General features: G+C 40.2%; 1 protein-coding gene across 2 annotated transcripts in view; it reads right to left on the bottom strand.

Annotated features, from left to right (window-relative positions):
- STK39 (serine/threonine kinase 39) overlaps window positions 1-18,053 on the bottom strand; it is a 362,307-nt gene that overhangs the window by 188,082 nt on the left and 156,172 nt on the right. For both annotated transcript variants that reach the window (XM_083153899.1, XM_083153898.1), the window contains exons 11-12: window positions 2,562-2,675; window positions 2,415-2,450 (exon numbers count right to left, since the gene is read on the bottom strand). In XM_083153899.1, the coding sequence (XP_083010025.1) occupies window positions 2,415-2,450; window positions 2,562-2,675 (150 nt within the window). The remainder of the gene's footprint in view (window positions 1-2,414; window positions 2,451-2,561; window positions 2,676-18,053) is intronic.

The raw sequence follows: 18,053 nt of genomic DNA, 5'->3' as shown, positions 1-18,053 counted from the left end.
CAGACATCAGAATATACAAACTTTATTATACCACCCCAGTCATCAAAAGATGCAAAACTTATCATAGCGCAGTCGTCAGAATATACAAACCTGAGTTATATTTCCTTCAACAGCACTACTGAATTCCTGCACTAGACTCTTAATCCATGTATTTCCAAATTCCAAAGTTCTTAAATGTATTCTGTAAATGTATGTGTTCTCAACTGTAATCAATCTCTAACAATGACCTGCTACTAGTACCTACCTTTGTTTTACCTACATCTCAGCTGTATTGTGTTCTGTGACTTGTGGTCCGAGTTTGTACCTGTGTTCTGTTTCAGTTTTTCAGTTAATATTATGTTAAGGTCTATGTACCTTCCCTGTATTGTTCTAATGTGTGCCATAAAGTATGTTCGGTGCTGTGAATCACTGTGAATACTTACTGTATTTTCCACAGGAGGCCACCAGTTTTATTTAAAACATTATATTTTATTCATATACACATTGAAACCTTTTTCACAATATAGGGATACTTAAAGAAAAACAATAATAAATAATTTTATATTATAATTAATTATCACTGCTTTTAATGTTGTTTATATAAGATATAATGTGCCTCTGTGGATAGGTCTTATTAATCTTCACACTAGGAGCAATTATCTAGAGGCTGCAATGGTGGTGCTCAGAAATATAATATGTACACAATTAACTTATCTGTTGTAATTTTGATGCCATCTGTTTATTATTCAAGAATTTTGCAAGTGAAGTGATTCGTGTTGGGAAATAAAGTCCTCCTATTTATGTATGTATACACTCAAACTGAGTATATTAAATCGCTTAAGGTAACTATTTTTGGTGTCTCTTGTTATGTGCCTTATAATAAAAGGGAGAGGTGTTCAATGTAATGCCTGTCCTTGGCTGAATAACAAAAACACACAAACTCTTGATATACAATAGAGGTATTTACAGGAGTTAAAGTGAGGGGGAAAGGGGTGGAACCATGAACCATTATTTACAAACTGAATTTCATGTGGATGTCCGTTTAACTCTTGTGGCAGGATTCAATAGCGTCCAAGCTCGTCTGAGGTGTGTGCTGAACTCGGACTGCTTGTTGTGATATTATTTATTAACAGTTTCTAATATAGTACACACATATTCCGCAGCGCTTTACAGAGAACATTTGAACATTCACATCAGTCCCTGCCCCAGTGGAGCGTACAATCTGGGACAGGCAGAGGCAGGTAAAGACACACCGGAAGTGGGTGTGTCTTTACCTGCCTCTGCCTGTCCCACCTTGTATTGCTGTGTTCACTATTTAAGAGGTATGTTTTGTTTCACTGTTATCCTGATTAATTTTTTTTTGTACTTGTTTCCTCGAACTTGTTTCCCTCATCTAGCCTGCCTATAGCATTTGCATAGATGTGCGTCTCATTACGCTATTGATAGTAGGCTATGGGGATAAGTGAGCGTCCACCTGGACTGTATATGAATCAGAAAGGAGACCGTGGAGCCGTGGTTTGGAAGCACAGAGTGCCCAGCGGAAGTGCCAGTGGGGGACTGTCTTTTGAGCTCACTTGGAACTGCTCGCATGTCAGTTCCTATTGAATCCAGTAATCCTATCTCTGCATAGTTTAGAATACTTTATGCACTTTATAAACAGTGCTGATTTTTACTGTGATGTGAAGATATATTTTTTTTTTAAATTGACTAATTTGTATTATTTTTTCCACAAATCAAACATAACTACAACTTAAACTAGAGAAAAAAAATAAAAATGATGTGAAGATATTTTAATGATGTTTTAAATGCCATTTTTATTAAATGATATTCTTGTGAAATACGTACTTCACCATTATATGCAATTATTTCTTATTTAATATGCCTATTGAACAGGAGGAATCCTTACATGTTCAAGACTCCAAGCGCTTGATAAGTTTCTTTCCATTATTTTGTTTTATGTGGTGTTGGTGAAGGTTTTTGAGGAACCTATTGGAAGGTTTTTTTATTGGCAGTTGGATGCGCGACAGACTTATTCATTTATCGCTGTAGTATATATATAGATAGATATATCTATCTATCTATCTATCTATCTATCTATCTATCTATATATATATATATATATATATATATATATATATATCTATAGTTGCAGTACACCCTTTTGTTTCGAAAACTGTGCAGGAAATGGGGAGAACTGAACCTTACTGGAGTATTCAGTTTTCCCGATTCCTGCACAGTTTTTGAATCGCCTTGTATATATTGTAAATTTAAAAAAAGATACCTTATAAGCAAAGTTTTTAATTTTGTATGGTAATTAAGAAATCTTACATATACTGTACTATTCATTAACTATTTATTAAAACAGTAAAAGTCATTAAAGGTACTGTACTGTACATAAGGCAGTAGCTTAATTGGTGCTGAAGACACATCCTTACCTCTGTGTTGTCACTGTCCTCATTGATTCTTCTTGACTAAACAAAAGAAAAAAAGACAGTTGAAACACTGGTTCACATCTAAGGATACAAATGATAAAATATGGGCTTCATACAGTATTTAACTGCCATAGGTATAAAACACAAGACCTTTTCTTTGGAAAATGAATCTTTTGAATTCTCGTCTAGCTCATCGTCACTCCATTCCCAGTCGCCATCTTCTGTTTTATGTAGGTGACCACTTGAGCCAGGTACTCTTCTAACCTAGACAGAAAGGGTTTCATTGTATTTATTACCACATAAGAAAGTGCATTCTTGATTTACACCTGTCACCTAAACATTTTAAGGGCTGAACCAATATTTATGAAAATACATTTACTGTAATTTAGGCACTTTGTACTTGAGTGCTCTTAAAGCATTTATCAATGTTGCATATGTGGAAACCTATTTACACTGACTGTTTGTGAAAAATAATAATGTATTCCTATGATGTACTGAATTAGCCTGCATTGCATTCCAATTAGATATCGCTTTAACATATTAATAAACAGTTTCAGTACATGTGGAGCCATATTCACATACCCTCCAACATGACCCATTCCATTAGGTACAAAATGCTCTGTTCCTGGACTTCCCTGCCAGTGGCAGTTACAGATGTGAGCCTGCAGCACAGTCCAATATTCAAAAAGGGGAGCCACACCAGCTGCCATCCCAAACATCACTGAGAGTTGATGTGACCCCCCCTCTTTGAATATTGGACTGTGCTGTAGGCTCACATCTGTAACTGTCACTGGCAGGGAAGTCCAGGAACAGAGCATTTTGTACCTAATGGAATGGGTCATGTTGGAGGGTATGTATTCACTAAGAGCAAAATCACTGTGTTCTTACGAATAAGCTGCCCAAGTGATGTCACCGAATCTTAGTGCCGTGATAACCTCTATCTTCATATATATTAGCTGAGCCTGCAAAAATGCTAGACTTCAATTTATGAGATCACCAAGCACTCTTTAACCTGCATTTCTGGTCTAAGCACTAATTAAATCAAATGAAAACTGATGGGGAAAAAAAAATAACGATTTTAAATTCTTTAATATATGCATGTGAAGAAACAGCTGTTTAAAATAAAATAATTAGTGATTTAATTATTATTATTATTACTATTATTATTAATAATAATGCAAAGTGTAATACCTGCAGCTTCAATTCAAAGCACTTAAAAGATGCTTCCAAAAGAAAATGAGATAAAGGGGGGTATTCAATTTTGGATTCCGACTGTCGGAATGTTTTGTCAGTCGGAATCTGGCACTTAGCCCACCTCAACAATTTTCACGCCAGGCGGAATTCAATGTCCCCCCTGCCGAGTGTAAAAAAGGGTGCGCGTTGGTGAAAACAGCTGTGGATTGTCGAGAAACGGTCGTGAATTCGACAATCCACAGCAGTTTCCAAAAAAAAAAAAAGATCTGTCTTGTTTTAAAGTCGGATCTGTTTTGTCGAAATCCGCCTTCAATGCTGTCTGCCCCAACATTGATTAATTTGTTTTTAAATCTGGAGGAAACCGTTTTTTTAATATCAATGTATTTTATATATATACATGCATATTTTAAAGATATACTTTAACTTGCCTATACCACACAAATTCATCACTACAAACTAAAGATGTTTCACTAAATCGCATTTAATACCATGATGCTAAGAGCAATGATGTGCTTTGACCTATAACAAACAGATATCAGCTGTTATCAGTCAAGTGTATCCAGACTAATGACAGCTAATACTCAATTGGTTGCTAAGGTTACAGCAGATGTTCTTTAAGCTTTATTGCATAATATAGCCTTGATTACAACATAAGAACATACTAATTCTCAATAAAATAATAATGATAACACAGCAAATGAAAATGTTCTATACCTGACCAACAAAAACAGTACCGACACAAGCCTAAAAAGCAAACTTAGAAGAAACCGAAAACTAAATCCTAAGTCATAAAAGTCAAGTACCCTTCTGCTGACATCTTGCTCTTTGTCAGAACCTGGCACCAAGCTTGTATTTCCAGCATTCTGCTCAGCCTACTTGAGCAAAACAAAACAGCATCAGACTTCTCTAAAACATACTGCGAGCGTCGCAAGTGGCTTGGAGAACACAATGGTAATCATTACACAACCTGGCTGTTCAGTTTACAATTCACTTTTATAGACCATATTATTCAAATGGCTCTGCTGCTTTGGACGTGATGTGCATTGTTGAACAGGAGTATGAAACAAATGTTTCAAGGTTTCAGCTCACTCCAAAAAATAAATGTACTTGTCTGGCAATGGGAGCACTCTATTTATCTGCCTGTTCTAAAAAGTGTATGGAGTTTTTTTTTTTTTTTTTTTAATAACGTTATCAATATATTAGCACATTTTTTCACCTAAATTCTATAAGCGTGTACTTATAAGAAGAAATAGAAAAGTGGTTCAGAGCACCAAGTTTTATTTAAGAAAACTGCATTTAGGAACACATATTCATGTAAGTCATAGCAATAAATCTAACACTTGGGTGTTGATTCAATTACGGGAAATGCTGGAAATGTATACAATTTCACATGTACATACAGTATGCAGCACATGCAGCAGCTCTTAAGTGGAAAAACCCCATGTTGACCTTTTGACTGTCAACCTTGCCCATTTCGACCTAATGCTGGTGTTGACCTAATGTCCTGTCGACCTAAACCCATGTCGACCTAGACCCATGTCGACCTTGCTGCCTGACGACCTAGTAGTGTCGACCTAATGCTTGTCGACCTAGTTGCTGTAGACTGAACGATCCCAACCCGTGCATTTTAGGGGCGAATTCGGATCAAAATGTATGTAATTTAGGGTGCCATTAATGAGGTTCCAATGCTGTTGCAATCACCCATCGTCAGGATCTCCTGCTTTTAATTCAGAAGTCTACAGTATTTTGAGATGGTTAATATATACAGTATAAAATAACGCCAGTGTTCCTAGCAAACTATATAGTTACTAGTTACTGTACTTATTTTTCTGTTATATCCATATATCAGTATCATATAGGCCAAACCCTATCGTTTAGCTTTCCCAGTTTGCCGTTAGCACACAAGGGTTGCCGCTTACTTTAAACTTGGTCTTTAAATATTTCTAAACATTAATTATATAATATTTTAAAATAACTACATACAATCTTAACTTTTTTTTCAGTTTACTCTTGAAAGGTGTGCGATTTTGGCTTATTATCGCTCAGCGATATATCGCTCAGCGACCATATAGCAGCGTGCACCGTTTTTTATCAATGACAAGCTATTTTTAGCCATAATCGAAGGAGCATGCTCCTGCGACCAGCGGCCATTAAGGGCTGATTTGGGAGCTTGCTCATAGCGACTTATCCCCATGTATACACTAAACACCAAGGCGATATGGTCACAGCGCGATACTAGCTAATATGTGTACAGGGCTTAACATTCACGGATGATTAAAAAAAAGAAAAAGCTCAAAATGCATTTGAACACCTACTTTAACATAATTGAGCAGGCTCAAACATGGATAAAATAGTTTCAAATTTCTCAAAATCAGCCATTCAAGAATTTTTGCAAATATTCAAATTATTGCACTGATTATTTAAAATAATGGTGTTTCTAGTAGGGGAGGCTCCAGAGGAGGGGTACAACACAAATCAAAATTCAAAAAGGGGTGGCCTAGCAACTGCCACCAACTGCAATTACAAACTGCCTCACTGACAGTGGGTGTGGCTCTCCTTTTGGAGCTGACACTGGTCTCTAGTAAGATATGGCTATGAAGGTAGGATAGTTACATAAGCAGTGTATCTAGTAGGTTTGCAGTATCTTGTGTTTGAATAAAAACAAAAACAACATCACAGCATCTGTAAGCCACCATTACTATGCTGCCGGAAAGTCTGTGAGACACCTAGATAAGGATAAGGGGCGGGATGTTTAAACATCCGCAGCCCAGCTCCGCCCCCCTTCGCCGCTCATCACATACATAATTATCACATAAGCTCTAACATATGCGGGGCGGCGGGGGATGGTACGGGGCGGGCGGTGGTGGGTCACGTTAGAAGCCCATAGTCTTCTATGGGGCATCGCCAGATTTTTCTGGCGATGCCCCCCGTCGCGGTAACCCGGCGGGGGATACTTACAGCATTCCAAAATGCAGTAAAAACACCAAATAACGGGTTTTTTTACCGCATTTTTAGTTTAGAGAATCTCCCCCAAGACCTGAAAGACTCCTAGGAGATTCTCACCAAAGGAAAAATCGACTCTGCATGTATATTATAATCTGCAGCATCAAACTCCCTAGCTCAATGGACAACATAAAGGTATCATATGAACCACCAAATTCAAAGTGAACACAATGTGGGTAATGCAATGAAAGCGCTCTTTTCAGCTTGAGGTCTGGGAACAGGATATGCGGGCATCCCATAAGACTAGAGGATAGTTGATTTTGTACGCTCCAAAGGAAAGGGTTCTTTACGGTGTGGGCAGTTAAGGTTTGGAACTCATTGTCTGAAAAGGCAGTGCTGGCAGACACACTGGTTTAGAAGTGTGATGAGAGTAAAATCATTGACAATAAAGCAACTTTATACCCTAATTTATAATATAAAAATCTAATTTTTAGCAATCTATTATCACACAGGTTGAACTTGATGGATGAACATCTTAATAACTATGAAAATGTATGTTAATCCCATCATGAAGCCCCCAATGACTTTTTATCTGTACAGTACCTTGCTACTACATCTCCAAAAAGCAAGGTATGAATGAGTATGCATGTTCACATTTCCCTCTTCTTTATCGTCAATATAAAGATTTATGGCTTTCTCTCAGTTACTGGTTGTTTGACCCTCATTCATACTCTAGTTCCCAGACCATCACTCTATACAGGTGAGGAGCAGTGTTAGCCTTTAATTATATAGGATAACGTCGGACAATAACAAGACACTCAGGAGACATCTTAATTTCTCATTTTTAAATATATTGATATATTTCTGCTAGCAGTATGAAAGCACATTTTGCCTTACTTGCAGCTTACCTGTACTACTGTGCCCTTTATCACCTCCCCTGTGGGGTAAGCGTCTAGTAATATTGCATTGCGGAAATGCTTGGTGATATCGTATAAAATCAAGAAGACTTTCATATACAGTAGGTGCTCTTTCCGTTGTTGTAAGAAAATTTAAAATATTGTTTCAAAGAACTGTATGCCAGCCGTTACTTTAGTTGGTACTTATGTAATATCTGGGCTCCCGTTTTTCTTATAAGGCCGCGTCCCCTCGCGGGGCTCGCTGCGCTCGCCACGCTTCGGGCACGGTGGCTCGCTGCGCTCGCCACACTATATAAAATCAACTCCATGCGTAGTTGGATAGTAGGGGTATGAAGAAATGGGGTGTATTTAACATGGGAGCCCAGATAATACATAAGTACCCTTTAGTTTTATCTAAACATTAAATTGAAAGTTTCCATCGCCATTCCACCTAACTGGCAGATTTGTGGGAGTTCCAAGCCAGTAACTTGATCATTCATTCCACTCACTCTCCAAAGTGCATTAGATTGAACCTCACAGGGCCCTAGGAAACATCAACTGGACTGCGCTGTAGCGCCACCACTGTAGCCGCTATTGGTCCTTTCCTTTGTTCCGTTTGTCAAAAAGCATCTATTAGGTCAAAGTAGCCTACATAATAGATGATCCGAATACTGTACAGTACTGTACATAATGCCTTCTTCTCCTGGTGGTCACAACCTCAGAGAATCCAAACAGTGCCACCTTAACTTCTAATATAGCCAGAAGTACTGAGTGGAGAAAGTGGTGGCTCAGTTCAGCCACCGCCTGTATTATAAAGACATCACTGTTTGTAACCCCCTTTCTCATGACTTTCAATTGAGGAAAAGCAGCGATTAGATTTCTGGGTATGGTATAACTTACTGACTGTCAGGAGCCCGACGGGGCTGTGCGCATTTAAGCCCCTTGCAGGCTTTCTGCACTCTACAGAGTCACGATTCTGCTGTCAGAGAAATGACTGTCGGAATCCTGACTGTCTGTGAGTCATCCGGCACCCATATTTCTGGCAGGGGAAAAAGTTATTTGACACTGCAAAAATCCCTGTACGGCAGGGGATCCCAAACTTTTTGGAATTATGGTGCACTAATTAATCTGAATTTCTTTTACGGCACCCCTAGGCAAAAACTTTCGGTACTTATGTAGTATCTGGGCGCCTGATTTTAAGATCGGGTCGGAAAATCGCATCGAATCGCATCGAAATTGCATACGATACTGCATGCGATGCGATTCGATGCAATTTTCCATAGGATTCAATGTTAACAAGGTCCTGTTCATTTCCCCACTATCCAAGTGGCAATATCGCATGCGATTCGATGCGATTTTGCCGAAAATCGCGTCAAATCGCATCTGATTGTATGCCTTAAGGTAAGGCATACAATTACAAAATTGGGCGCCCAGATACTACATAAGTACCAAACTTTCTTATTGTAAGTATAAGTAAAATTAGTTAAATGTCATCTTTAGGGTCAGTTATGTTTTGAGGGACCAGATTCACTTCTATTTGTCCACATATGTTAGGATTGGCAGTGACAAGCACTGGTTTTGCATCATAAAAAATTTGAATTGGTCCTGAACCACCAATCCAAGGCACCCCTGCAAGTGTCACAAGGCACCCCAGGGTGCCACGGCACACAGTTTGGGAACCACTGCTATATGGGACTCATACTACACTAGTTGGGATGAGAACAGTATTGCTGCCACATAAAAGCAACATTTTTCCAGAATTCATGGGAGGAAAAAAAAAATCTATCTTTGTTGAAAATAAACTTAAAGAACTTAAGCTTAAAGTAGTTTTAACACAAAGACCAATGCCAGTTTTAGACCCTGCCTTATTCATATACACTGTAGTCAGTGTTTTTGCTCTGTAAATATTGTGTCACATAATTGTGAAGTGCTCAAAAATTTTCCAGAGAAACTGCAACTCTGAGCACTGATGGTTGAAAACCAATAAATTAGTAAATAGACCCATCTGTCTTGAAATACTCAAGGGTTTAATCTAGCATGAAATGTAGATGTCACATGCTAAGTGGCTGTAACTATTATGGACTGTTGCTCCCTTAAAAAGGATCAGTAAGTGGTCATTAAATTTCACTAATGTAATAACTCACAAAAGAATTTAATGCATAAAAAAAACATATTTCTTTAACAGTCCACTTAATCATTTGCAAAATCTTCAAAATGAACAGAATTTTTTATTTGCACTATGAATGAGAATCCTAACACGAGCTGGAAATTAAAAATCAAGTCTTTAGGTCCACACACACTGGGCGATTATGTCGCATTCATCGCTGTGGGGAAAGCCATTCAGTGCATACACACTAAGCAGCTTTCCTCCTGCCCGGCACTGACGGAGGGGGGAAGAAGGCTTTGGATAGCGCAGCGCTATGCAAAATGGTCCTAAAAGCCACTCATCTGCTGGTAATACCAGATGAGAGGCTTTCCCAGCGATTATGCGGAAGCGCGCAGCAGCGCTCATCGCCGGGTCATACACACTGGGCTGCTTTGAGCTGAAAGCCGCTCAAACTTGCTGTTTTGATCGATTTTCAGCTCAAAGTCGCCCAGTGTGTATGGGCCTTTAATTCTAGTATCATGCAGTATATAAAGGCCATTTTTAATGCTTGTATTGTTTGTTAATTGTGTGGATATGTGTGTGTTTTTTAGTTACTAAACTAGCTAAACCTCCTCACAGTCCAGGATGCAAAAACCCAAAACTCTTACCAGTTACAATAAACCGGGAGAGAAGATTTATTATACCTTCCAAAGGTACGGTAGGTAGAGATTAGAGGCCAAGTAGAGGGAAGCTGATTGGTTGTTTTGGACAACTTCTCCGCCGGTCCTCTTTAGAATGTTTGATCTGTTTGATATTTTGCATAGTTGTATAATTCCAATAGCAGTCATAATTAGTAAAGATAACATATGCACAAGTGGGAATATCCAAGGTCTTAACCACTGGATGTGTACGCTCCTAAAAGCAGGTCGCTCTGGAGTACATGTGTTATCAGGGACAGGGCCACCAATAGGTGGGTGCTGTGGGTACAGCTGTCCCAGACGTTGGGCACTGGAAGAGCCCGGGAAACTCATTTTGCCCACAGAACACCCCCCCCCCCCCCCAAATGCCTCTGCTGCTCTGTGCTCAGTGCGCTGAACAAAGTGGGTCCTGGAACGCATGCTTATTCAACCCAGGACGCCAGCAGCCAATTAAAATGCTGCACCAACTTTTGAGCCAATCAGAGCTTGCATACTGGCAGCCAATCAGAGCTCTGATTGGATCACCAGCCGGTGCTGCATTTTAATTGCCCGCCGGTATCCGGAGTTGAAGAAGCCTGCGCTCCGTGACCTCCACGGCTGCAGCTCAGAGAAAGAGGAGATGGGGAGCAGGAGCCGGATTACAGTAAGTCAAGTGAAGAGGGGGGAGCGGACAGGAAATTAATTAATTCCTGATGGCAGCCCTGATCAGGGATACTGTATGTGCAGAAAACATTATAGAGAAAAAGGACATGCATTTACTGTAGTCTTTCAATCTGCAGCATTCTAAAAATAACCAAGGGTCTCTGTGTCTGATAACTGTAATGTAAACAGCTCCTATCAGCGACCACCATAGCTATGGCAGTATTAAAAATCACCAGAACTAGTGTTTGCAAAAAATAATTGACATTTATACTTTCCATCACTCCCTTGAAGATTTTAACATCATCATCATCATCATCATCATCATCATCATCATCAACCAATTACTGTTGTCTGTCATGTGCAGTGTGAAGGAAGCATGCCCTGATCCTCTGACACATGACATGAACTGCTTCTATTACACCAAGATGTCATGTCATGCAGGCAGTGCCTACATCGCTTGTGCAAAGTAATATTGCCATCTGTGCTATGCATTGCTGTTCCTATCACTGAAGGGGTGGATTTCCACATACTCTCTTGTAGAGATTTCTACTAAATGCTGCAATAAACGCAAACTGTTTAGTATTGATATTTGGTGCAGCAGGAATGGGATATAGATGGTGTTATAAACAATTTTAGTTAGAGATCTGCAGATCCAGATTTACCCGGATCTCAAAACATGATCTTATTGGCTTTCCAGCTGTCACATGTTCTGGAGCAAAAACATGTGACAGCATATAGCCAATAAGATCCTGTTTTGAGATCTGGGTAAATCTAGATCTGTACATCTCTAATTGTAGTACATGTCCCTTCATGTCTGCAACTTGTCCATCAACTTTATATGCACTGAAGGGCATAAATACCATACCTGCAGCTGCTATGGGGCCCGCATCTTATGGGGGTCTGTTTTCCTTGTCTGTCTCATGTTCCTAGCTGAGCTGTTATTGCCATTGAGCGGTACATTGAGCCCTCATAAATGTTGCTATATGACCATCAAATGATTAGCTACGTCCCTTTATGCACCTGGCTGCAGTTGTTATGTCCAATTTGTTTTTGTATGATATGTTATACTGACTTGCTGGTGCTACATATTCTTGTGGGACCTTACAAAATGTGATGATTATCTTAATTTCTGCATCCAACGATATGTAGGCACAGAACAGTAAACTTCTCAGGAAGACCTGATTGGTGCACATGATCATAGCACCATTCTCTGTACAGACAGAAGACAATAACCCCACCCCAGCAGTGATAAGGGAGAAGTGAGCCAGAGGAGAAGTGGCCCATAGTTACAGTATTTCAGTGCTGATTGGTTGCCATGGGCCATTTCTCCTCTTGCTCACTTTTCCTCCCTATTCACTGCCTCATACATCTACCCCAATGTTCGGTTAAATCTATTCGAATGTCCTTAAAGCACTGTGTAAATTGCAGTACATTAGGTCAGATTCAGAGATGGACAATAATGCAGCCAATGCATTTTTCTCTGCAATGTAGCTGCTGATATCAGCAAGTGAAGCTGCTGCCCTAACATGAAAATAGACACCCATCAAAGCAACTGCAACTCATTCACTATTGTGTATGCATATGCCACCTATATGCAAGAACGGGAAACATCGACTGCTTGAGTAGGGTCTATGGCTACACAGACAGCAGCATAGCAATGCAGGCGCCATGTTCTTGAACCCTAGGGCTCGAAGCTGATGTCAGATACATGCCCCTAAAATGGTCACGACACGCCTGCATTTTAACAACCAGTCCCCGCTAACGCCTACAAATGGTCACTTTTTGTCAGTCACTTTGCGGTGGCCGCCTTATTGTGTGCAAGTATGCAGTGGCACCCTGGCGCATGCACAATGTGAACGCAGCTCATGTGCTGACTTCCAAAACTTGCTCAGTTCCATAGAACATCCAGGGGCGTAACTACTGTAAGGCAGCCCCAGCTGCCGCTTGGGGGAGCAAGCGGCAGCGGGGTCTGTGTGGGTGTCAACGCACTGACATGCTGCTGTCTACCGCTGTCCTCTGGCTGAGCACTGGAGGCGAGTCAGCCGCAGCGCAGATGCGGCCATGGCAGAGAAGACAAATCCCCCCCACTGATTCAATTGACTCTACATAGAGCCAGCTATTGGCAGGATGGGCGGGTGGATGGACATGCTAGGGCGGCCTGGGATGCGTCGGAGCCAAGGGAAGCAGCAGTGTCTGCTGGTCTCTCTTCCTCTCTCCTGCTATCGCTGATTCAGGCCCATAGTGTGCTATGCTACAACATATCTTTAACACTCATTATTGGAATTTATGTAAGCTGCCCTGAAGAGAGGTCGTTTTACCTACACTTCAAACACCTTTGTTTTGCAATGCTTCTGCTCCTAATACATAATGTGGCTTTCCAAAATTCTTTCATCTGCAGATTGCAGTTATAAGATGTTTTAAATGATCTAGTCTATTAAGAATTTTTCCTATTGATGCTATTTTTGCCGGTAATGGATACATAGAAAAGTCATAGCTGAGCTTTAGATGAGTACAGTACTTAATGAGTTTCCACAGAACATTCCCCAGCCAGTTTTAATTAAACTTTCTAGTGGTAGAATTTGCCTTAGAGTACTATTCCATTTAAACAATTAACTGACTGTAAACTGCTAAGTAAGCCGTTTCTGTTAAGTCAATATTTCAGGCTTACCGTATGCATTGTAACATTAACAATTCATTTACAGATGATGTGATGTGAGGTTAGTAGACTGCCTTTATCATGAGGGATCATTTAAAATGGAAAAAGGATAATATATTTTTAAAGACAGTAATTACTAACAAATTGGTGTCTGAAGTGGTTGAACTAGCTCAAAACACTATGATTCTGTTCTTGGAATTGTTTATAAAAGCAAAATTTGAAATGGATTCGGTAATGTGACATTGAGAAGAGAGAAGAATGACATACTGTAATCCTGGAAAAAGATTTACAATCTTCTGAAATGGAAAAGTGGAGTTCTTGCCCATAGTAAGTACAACCAATTAGAATGTATCTATAATTCTGTAGAATATACTAAATATAATGATAGGTAGAATTTTGATTGGCTGCAAGTTTTAGTAAATTTTCTCTCTGTTCCCCAAGTATACTAGTATTTTACTGGTTATTCTAAAAGTTTGCACCAGTGATCTACTTAACTAGGCCAGCAAATTTAATCACACCTTTTCCAATAGTAGGAAATCCTAAAAAACATGAGTAGTTCAGGAAACAATTTGGATACCAAACTTAGAGACTGCAGAGGGTGTACAGTCCAAGCCATAGATTGGACATTTGTTGGGAACCTATGTTTCATGGTACTTTGGTGACCAGTTCTGGAGCAAAATCTAGAGACATCCTATGGAAACATTGCTGTAAACCAGTGGTCAGGGAACAGGGGTAAATTACCCCAAATGGGGTCAAAATGAAATTCCTGGGGGTAATGGGTGGTCACGCTGCCGAGACACAGCCGGGCATGCATATGAAGCTATATGAATGCCCAACTGTATCTCAGCAGCGCAATCATCCAATACCCACATGAACTTCATTTCATTGCATATAGAATCTATACATAGATTCTATATAGAATTGCATGCATATAGAATCTACCGTATTTTTCGCTCTATAAGACGCACCTGACCATAAGACGCACCTAGTTTTAGAGGAGGAAAACAGGGAAAAAAATATTCTGAACCAAATAGTGTAATGCCAGCTCCCCCCCTCCCCTGGCACTTGTCAGCAGCTCAGAGGTCCGGGCAGCGGGGATCATGCAGTGTGCTGTGACTTGTATGCCCACTGGTTTTGCACATTTATGTCATATAAATAATTTTATCATTTTAAAATATAGACAATTGTTAAAGATAAATCAATAACATAAATAAATTGTAAATAATAAACATTAGTCATTGAGCATTGTAAGGGTTAAATGGCAAGGGAGAGCCCATTGGAGCCTGACCAAAAAGGAGTATGCTGGCGTCCCAGCTGGGAGACTTGTGCAGATGATCTGTGTTTGAGTCAGTAAAAACAGCTGTATTGTCAAGCAAGATGTTAGTAAAAAAGTCATTCAGAAGTAGGCATGAAACAGTCAGAGTAGCAATGGGCTTAGAGCCGGCAGGTATAGTGGGAGCTGAAGTGTATGATCTCACCCATAAGATCCTAGCAAATGGATCCTCCGGTGCACCAGAGCGATGGGGTAACGTTCCCACTGTAATCACCAGCAAGCCGGTATACAGTGCTGTGTTGGGGGGCGGCTGTCTGCCACAGCGTGTCCGTCTGTTGTAGATTGCGGTCACTTGGCAGAAACACCAGCGTAGAAGATTGACAGTGCACAAGTCCGGGCGGAAGTCAAGAAGGCAGTGGGCTCAAGATCTGGCGGATGGGGGCGACAACGCAACTCACAGAGGTCCGGTCAGCAGGGATCATGCACTGTGCTGTGGGGTCCGTTCGGCGAATGGGATATCATCGGCGGGGTCCCTGCAGCAGATGGGAGCTAGTACTAGTTCCCATCTGCTGCAGGGACCCCGCCGATGATATCCCATTCGCTGAACGGACCCCACAGCACAGTGCATGATCCCCGCTGCCTGGACCTCTCTAAGCTACTGACAAGTACCAGGGGAGCGGGCTCTGCTGCAGCTCCTGAGATGCTGGTGCAGCAGCACCAGCATCCAGGAGTTTTTTGCTGGGTTTTTTTTCAGCATTCGCTCCATAAGACGCACACACTTTCTCCCCCACTTTTTTTGGGAGAAAAAGTGCGTCTTATGGTGCGAAAAATACGGTATATAGATTCTATATGCATGCCCGGCTGTGTGTGTTACAGTACAGTAGTGTACAAGGATCTGTCACAGTGCAGTGCATCAGGCCCTTGTGTATAATACACTTCCCTACGTGATTCCCCGCCTACAAATCCTCCCGCTTCTTTAGTAGAGTCAACTAGTTGCTGCACCATCTCGGCAGCATGAAATCTGTACTGCCACTGCGGTGCCGAGTTTCGTCGCCTGGTGATAGGCTCCTGTCAAGGTATACCCATCTCTAGTCTATTGGGAAAAAAAATGCATACTGTCAATGTATCATCTTGAAATACTGACACTAATAGTTGCCTGGACGACATCAATGGCTATAGGACCACACACAGCCTGGCAGCCATTGATGATGACGATGATGATTACCATGTTTTGTACCACACACAGCTATACATGGTAGTCATCATCATCAATTGCTGCCAGGCTGTGTTTTCCGTACTAGCGGAAGGTAGTATTTTATTTATTGTACCACTTCATTCAAAATAACACTGAATAAAAATAAAGCAATATATATAAAATGACACGCAAAAATTATGAATAAATGAAGAAAAATAATAATTCGGCACAGCGAAATAATTTCCTATGTACACCTGGATTGGTAGGAATATCTCAGGTTAGTATAGTTACCATCCGCCTCTCATGGATATAGGGCTCAAAGTCCATGCGAGGCGGATGGTAACTATACTAACCTGAGATATTCCTACCAATCCAGGTGTACATAGAAACGGACAGTGGGATGATTTAGCTGTGCCGAATTATATTTTTTCGCATGTCATTTTATATATTGCTTTATTTTTATTCAGTGTTATTTTAAATGAAGTGGTACAATAAATGAAATACTACCTTCCAGTCAATATTGGTTTTGTATTTGTTGTATTTGTATGTTTAAGGCTCCTGTTTTCACTAAAATCAGGTTTTAAGCAGCAGTTTGCACTGGTGAAGCGGCCCTTGTCAATTGCGCCCCCTCCTGCCACACACTCCTCACGGAAGATGTGACATATTCACAACTGTGTACCGTACTAGCAGGATATATCATCAATTTCTGGGGGTACAGTGTGTATTACAATTATATTATTTCCTTCCTTTCAAATCAAGGGGGTAACGTCGGTGTATCTAAATATATCTTAGGGTAAAAGGTAAAAACGTTTCCTGGCCCCTGCTGTAAACAGTATGTAGGACCTCTATTTCAGGATGCTACAGCTGAGAACATCTGGAGGAGGAGCCCTTCCAAGTCACACACCTCCTGACATGCGCATCTGCACCATTGCTATTGTATGTTTACAGCATAAGATGCGTTTGGATAAAAACACCCTTTCTACACTCTCCATCTCCCCCTCGTAAGTGCAGGGAGGCATTATTATAAGCGTTGCTGAATCTACAGTACATAGGGATTTTGTGTGTATACGGGGTCCAAACAAGTCATTTCCAGTGAATTGCTGTCTAAAAACCACCCATGGAACTGAGCTGGGTGGGGCTGACACAATCCCGATAATTAGAGAAATGTCCAAATGTGGACAAATCCAACAACTTTACATATACAATATGTATACAATACATCATGTCAATGTTCATCACTCCTTTTTCAAGACATAAGGTAACAGTATCTCAAGCCAGTAAACGCAAAGTTAGCAGGAAAATGGTTATACTGTATGAGAACACCCTGTTACAAACCAGTTCTGCCTCTTCAGTCACAAACGTAGATGTAAATTAAATGCTTTTGACTCTCCATTGCTAGTGGTTGCTTTCAGCCAATTCGGAGTCCATGATAAACAACAAGTCACATTTAATATACTGCATATTTGTGCCTCAATCAAGTTATTGCCATAAGATCTTACTATATTGCTCAGTTAAGCATGTCCTGTAGTATGAGCATTGTCAAAGTAAGTGATTTAATAGTAAAGTAGAAATAAATGTGAAAATGGCAAGGCAATTAAATTGCTCCTTGATAAAACTCCACATTTCTAAAGTATGATTATAGATTTATTAATTCAAAAATAATGGCATACACATAGGAAAAAGTAGACTCGAGATCAATTAAGTTGATAAAGGGCCACTTAAAATGTGAGAAAATTCTATGCAAATTAAAGAACAATATAAAGTCCTTGGAAACCACATTTAACCTCAGGGATTATATAATTAGCAGACAATCAGTAGCTGAAACATTTGAAAATGTAGAATGTGCTCCCTATGGAGAACTATAATTGTTAAAGGCACACAGATAACAAGATAAAAGTTTATATAGGATCATTTACTTCGGTCACATTTAGGAGTCTATTTAGTAAGCATTAAAGAGAGGTTCAGTGGATGGAGATAAAGAACTGGCCAATGGTGTCTATGGTTATCTAGGGGGAATACGTCATCAGCAAGTGCACTAATTCTGAGTGCACTAAATCTT

Source organism: Crinia signifera, chromosome 7, assembly GCF_055691185.1.
Source record: "Crinia signifera chromosome 7, ASM5569118v1, whole genome shotgun sequence".
NCBI classification, from domain to species: Eukaryota; Metazoa; Chordata; class Amphibia; order Anura; family Myobatrachidae; genus Crinia; species Crinia signifera.
Note: the sequence above shows the minus strand (reverse complement) of the source record. Positions and strands in the feature narration are given on the sequence as shown.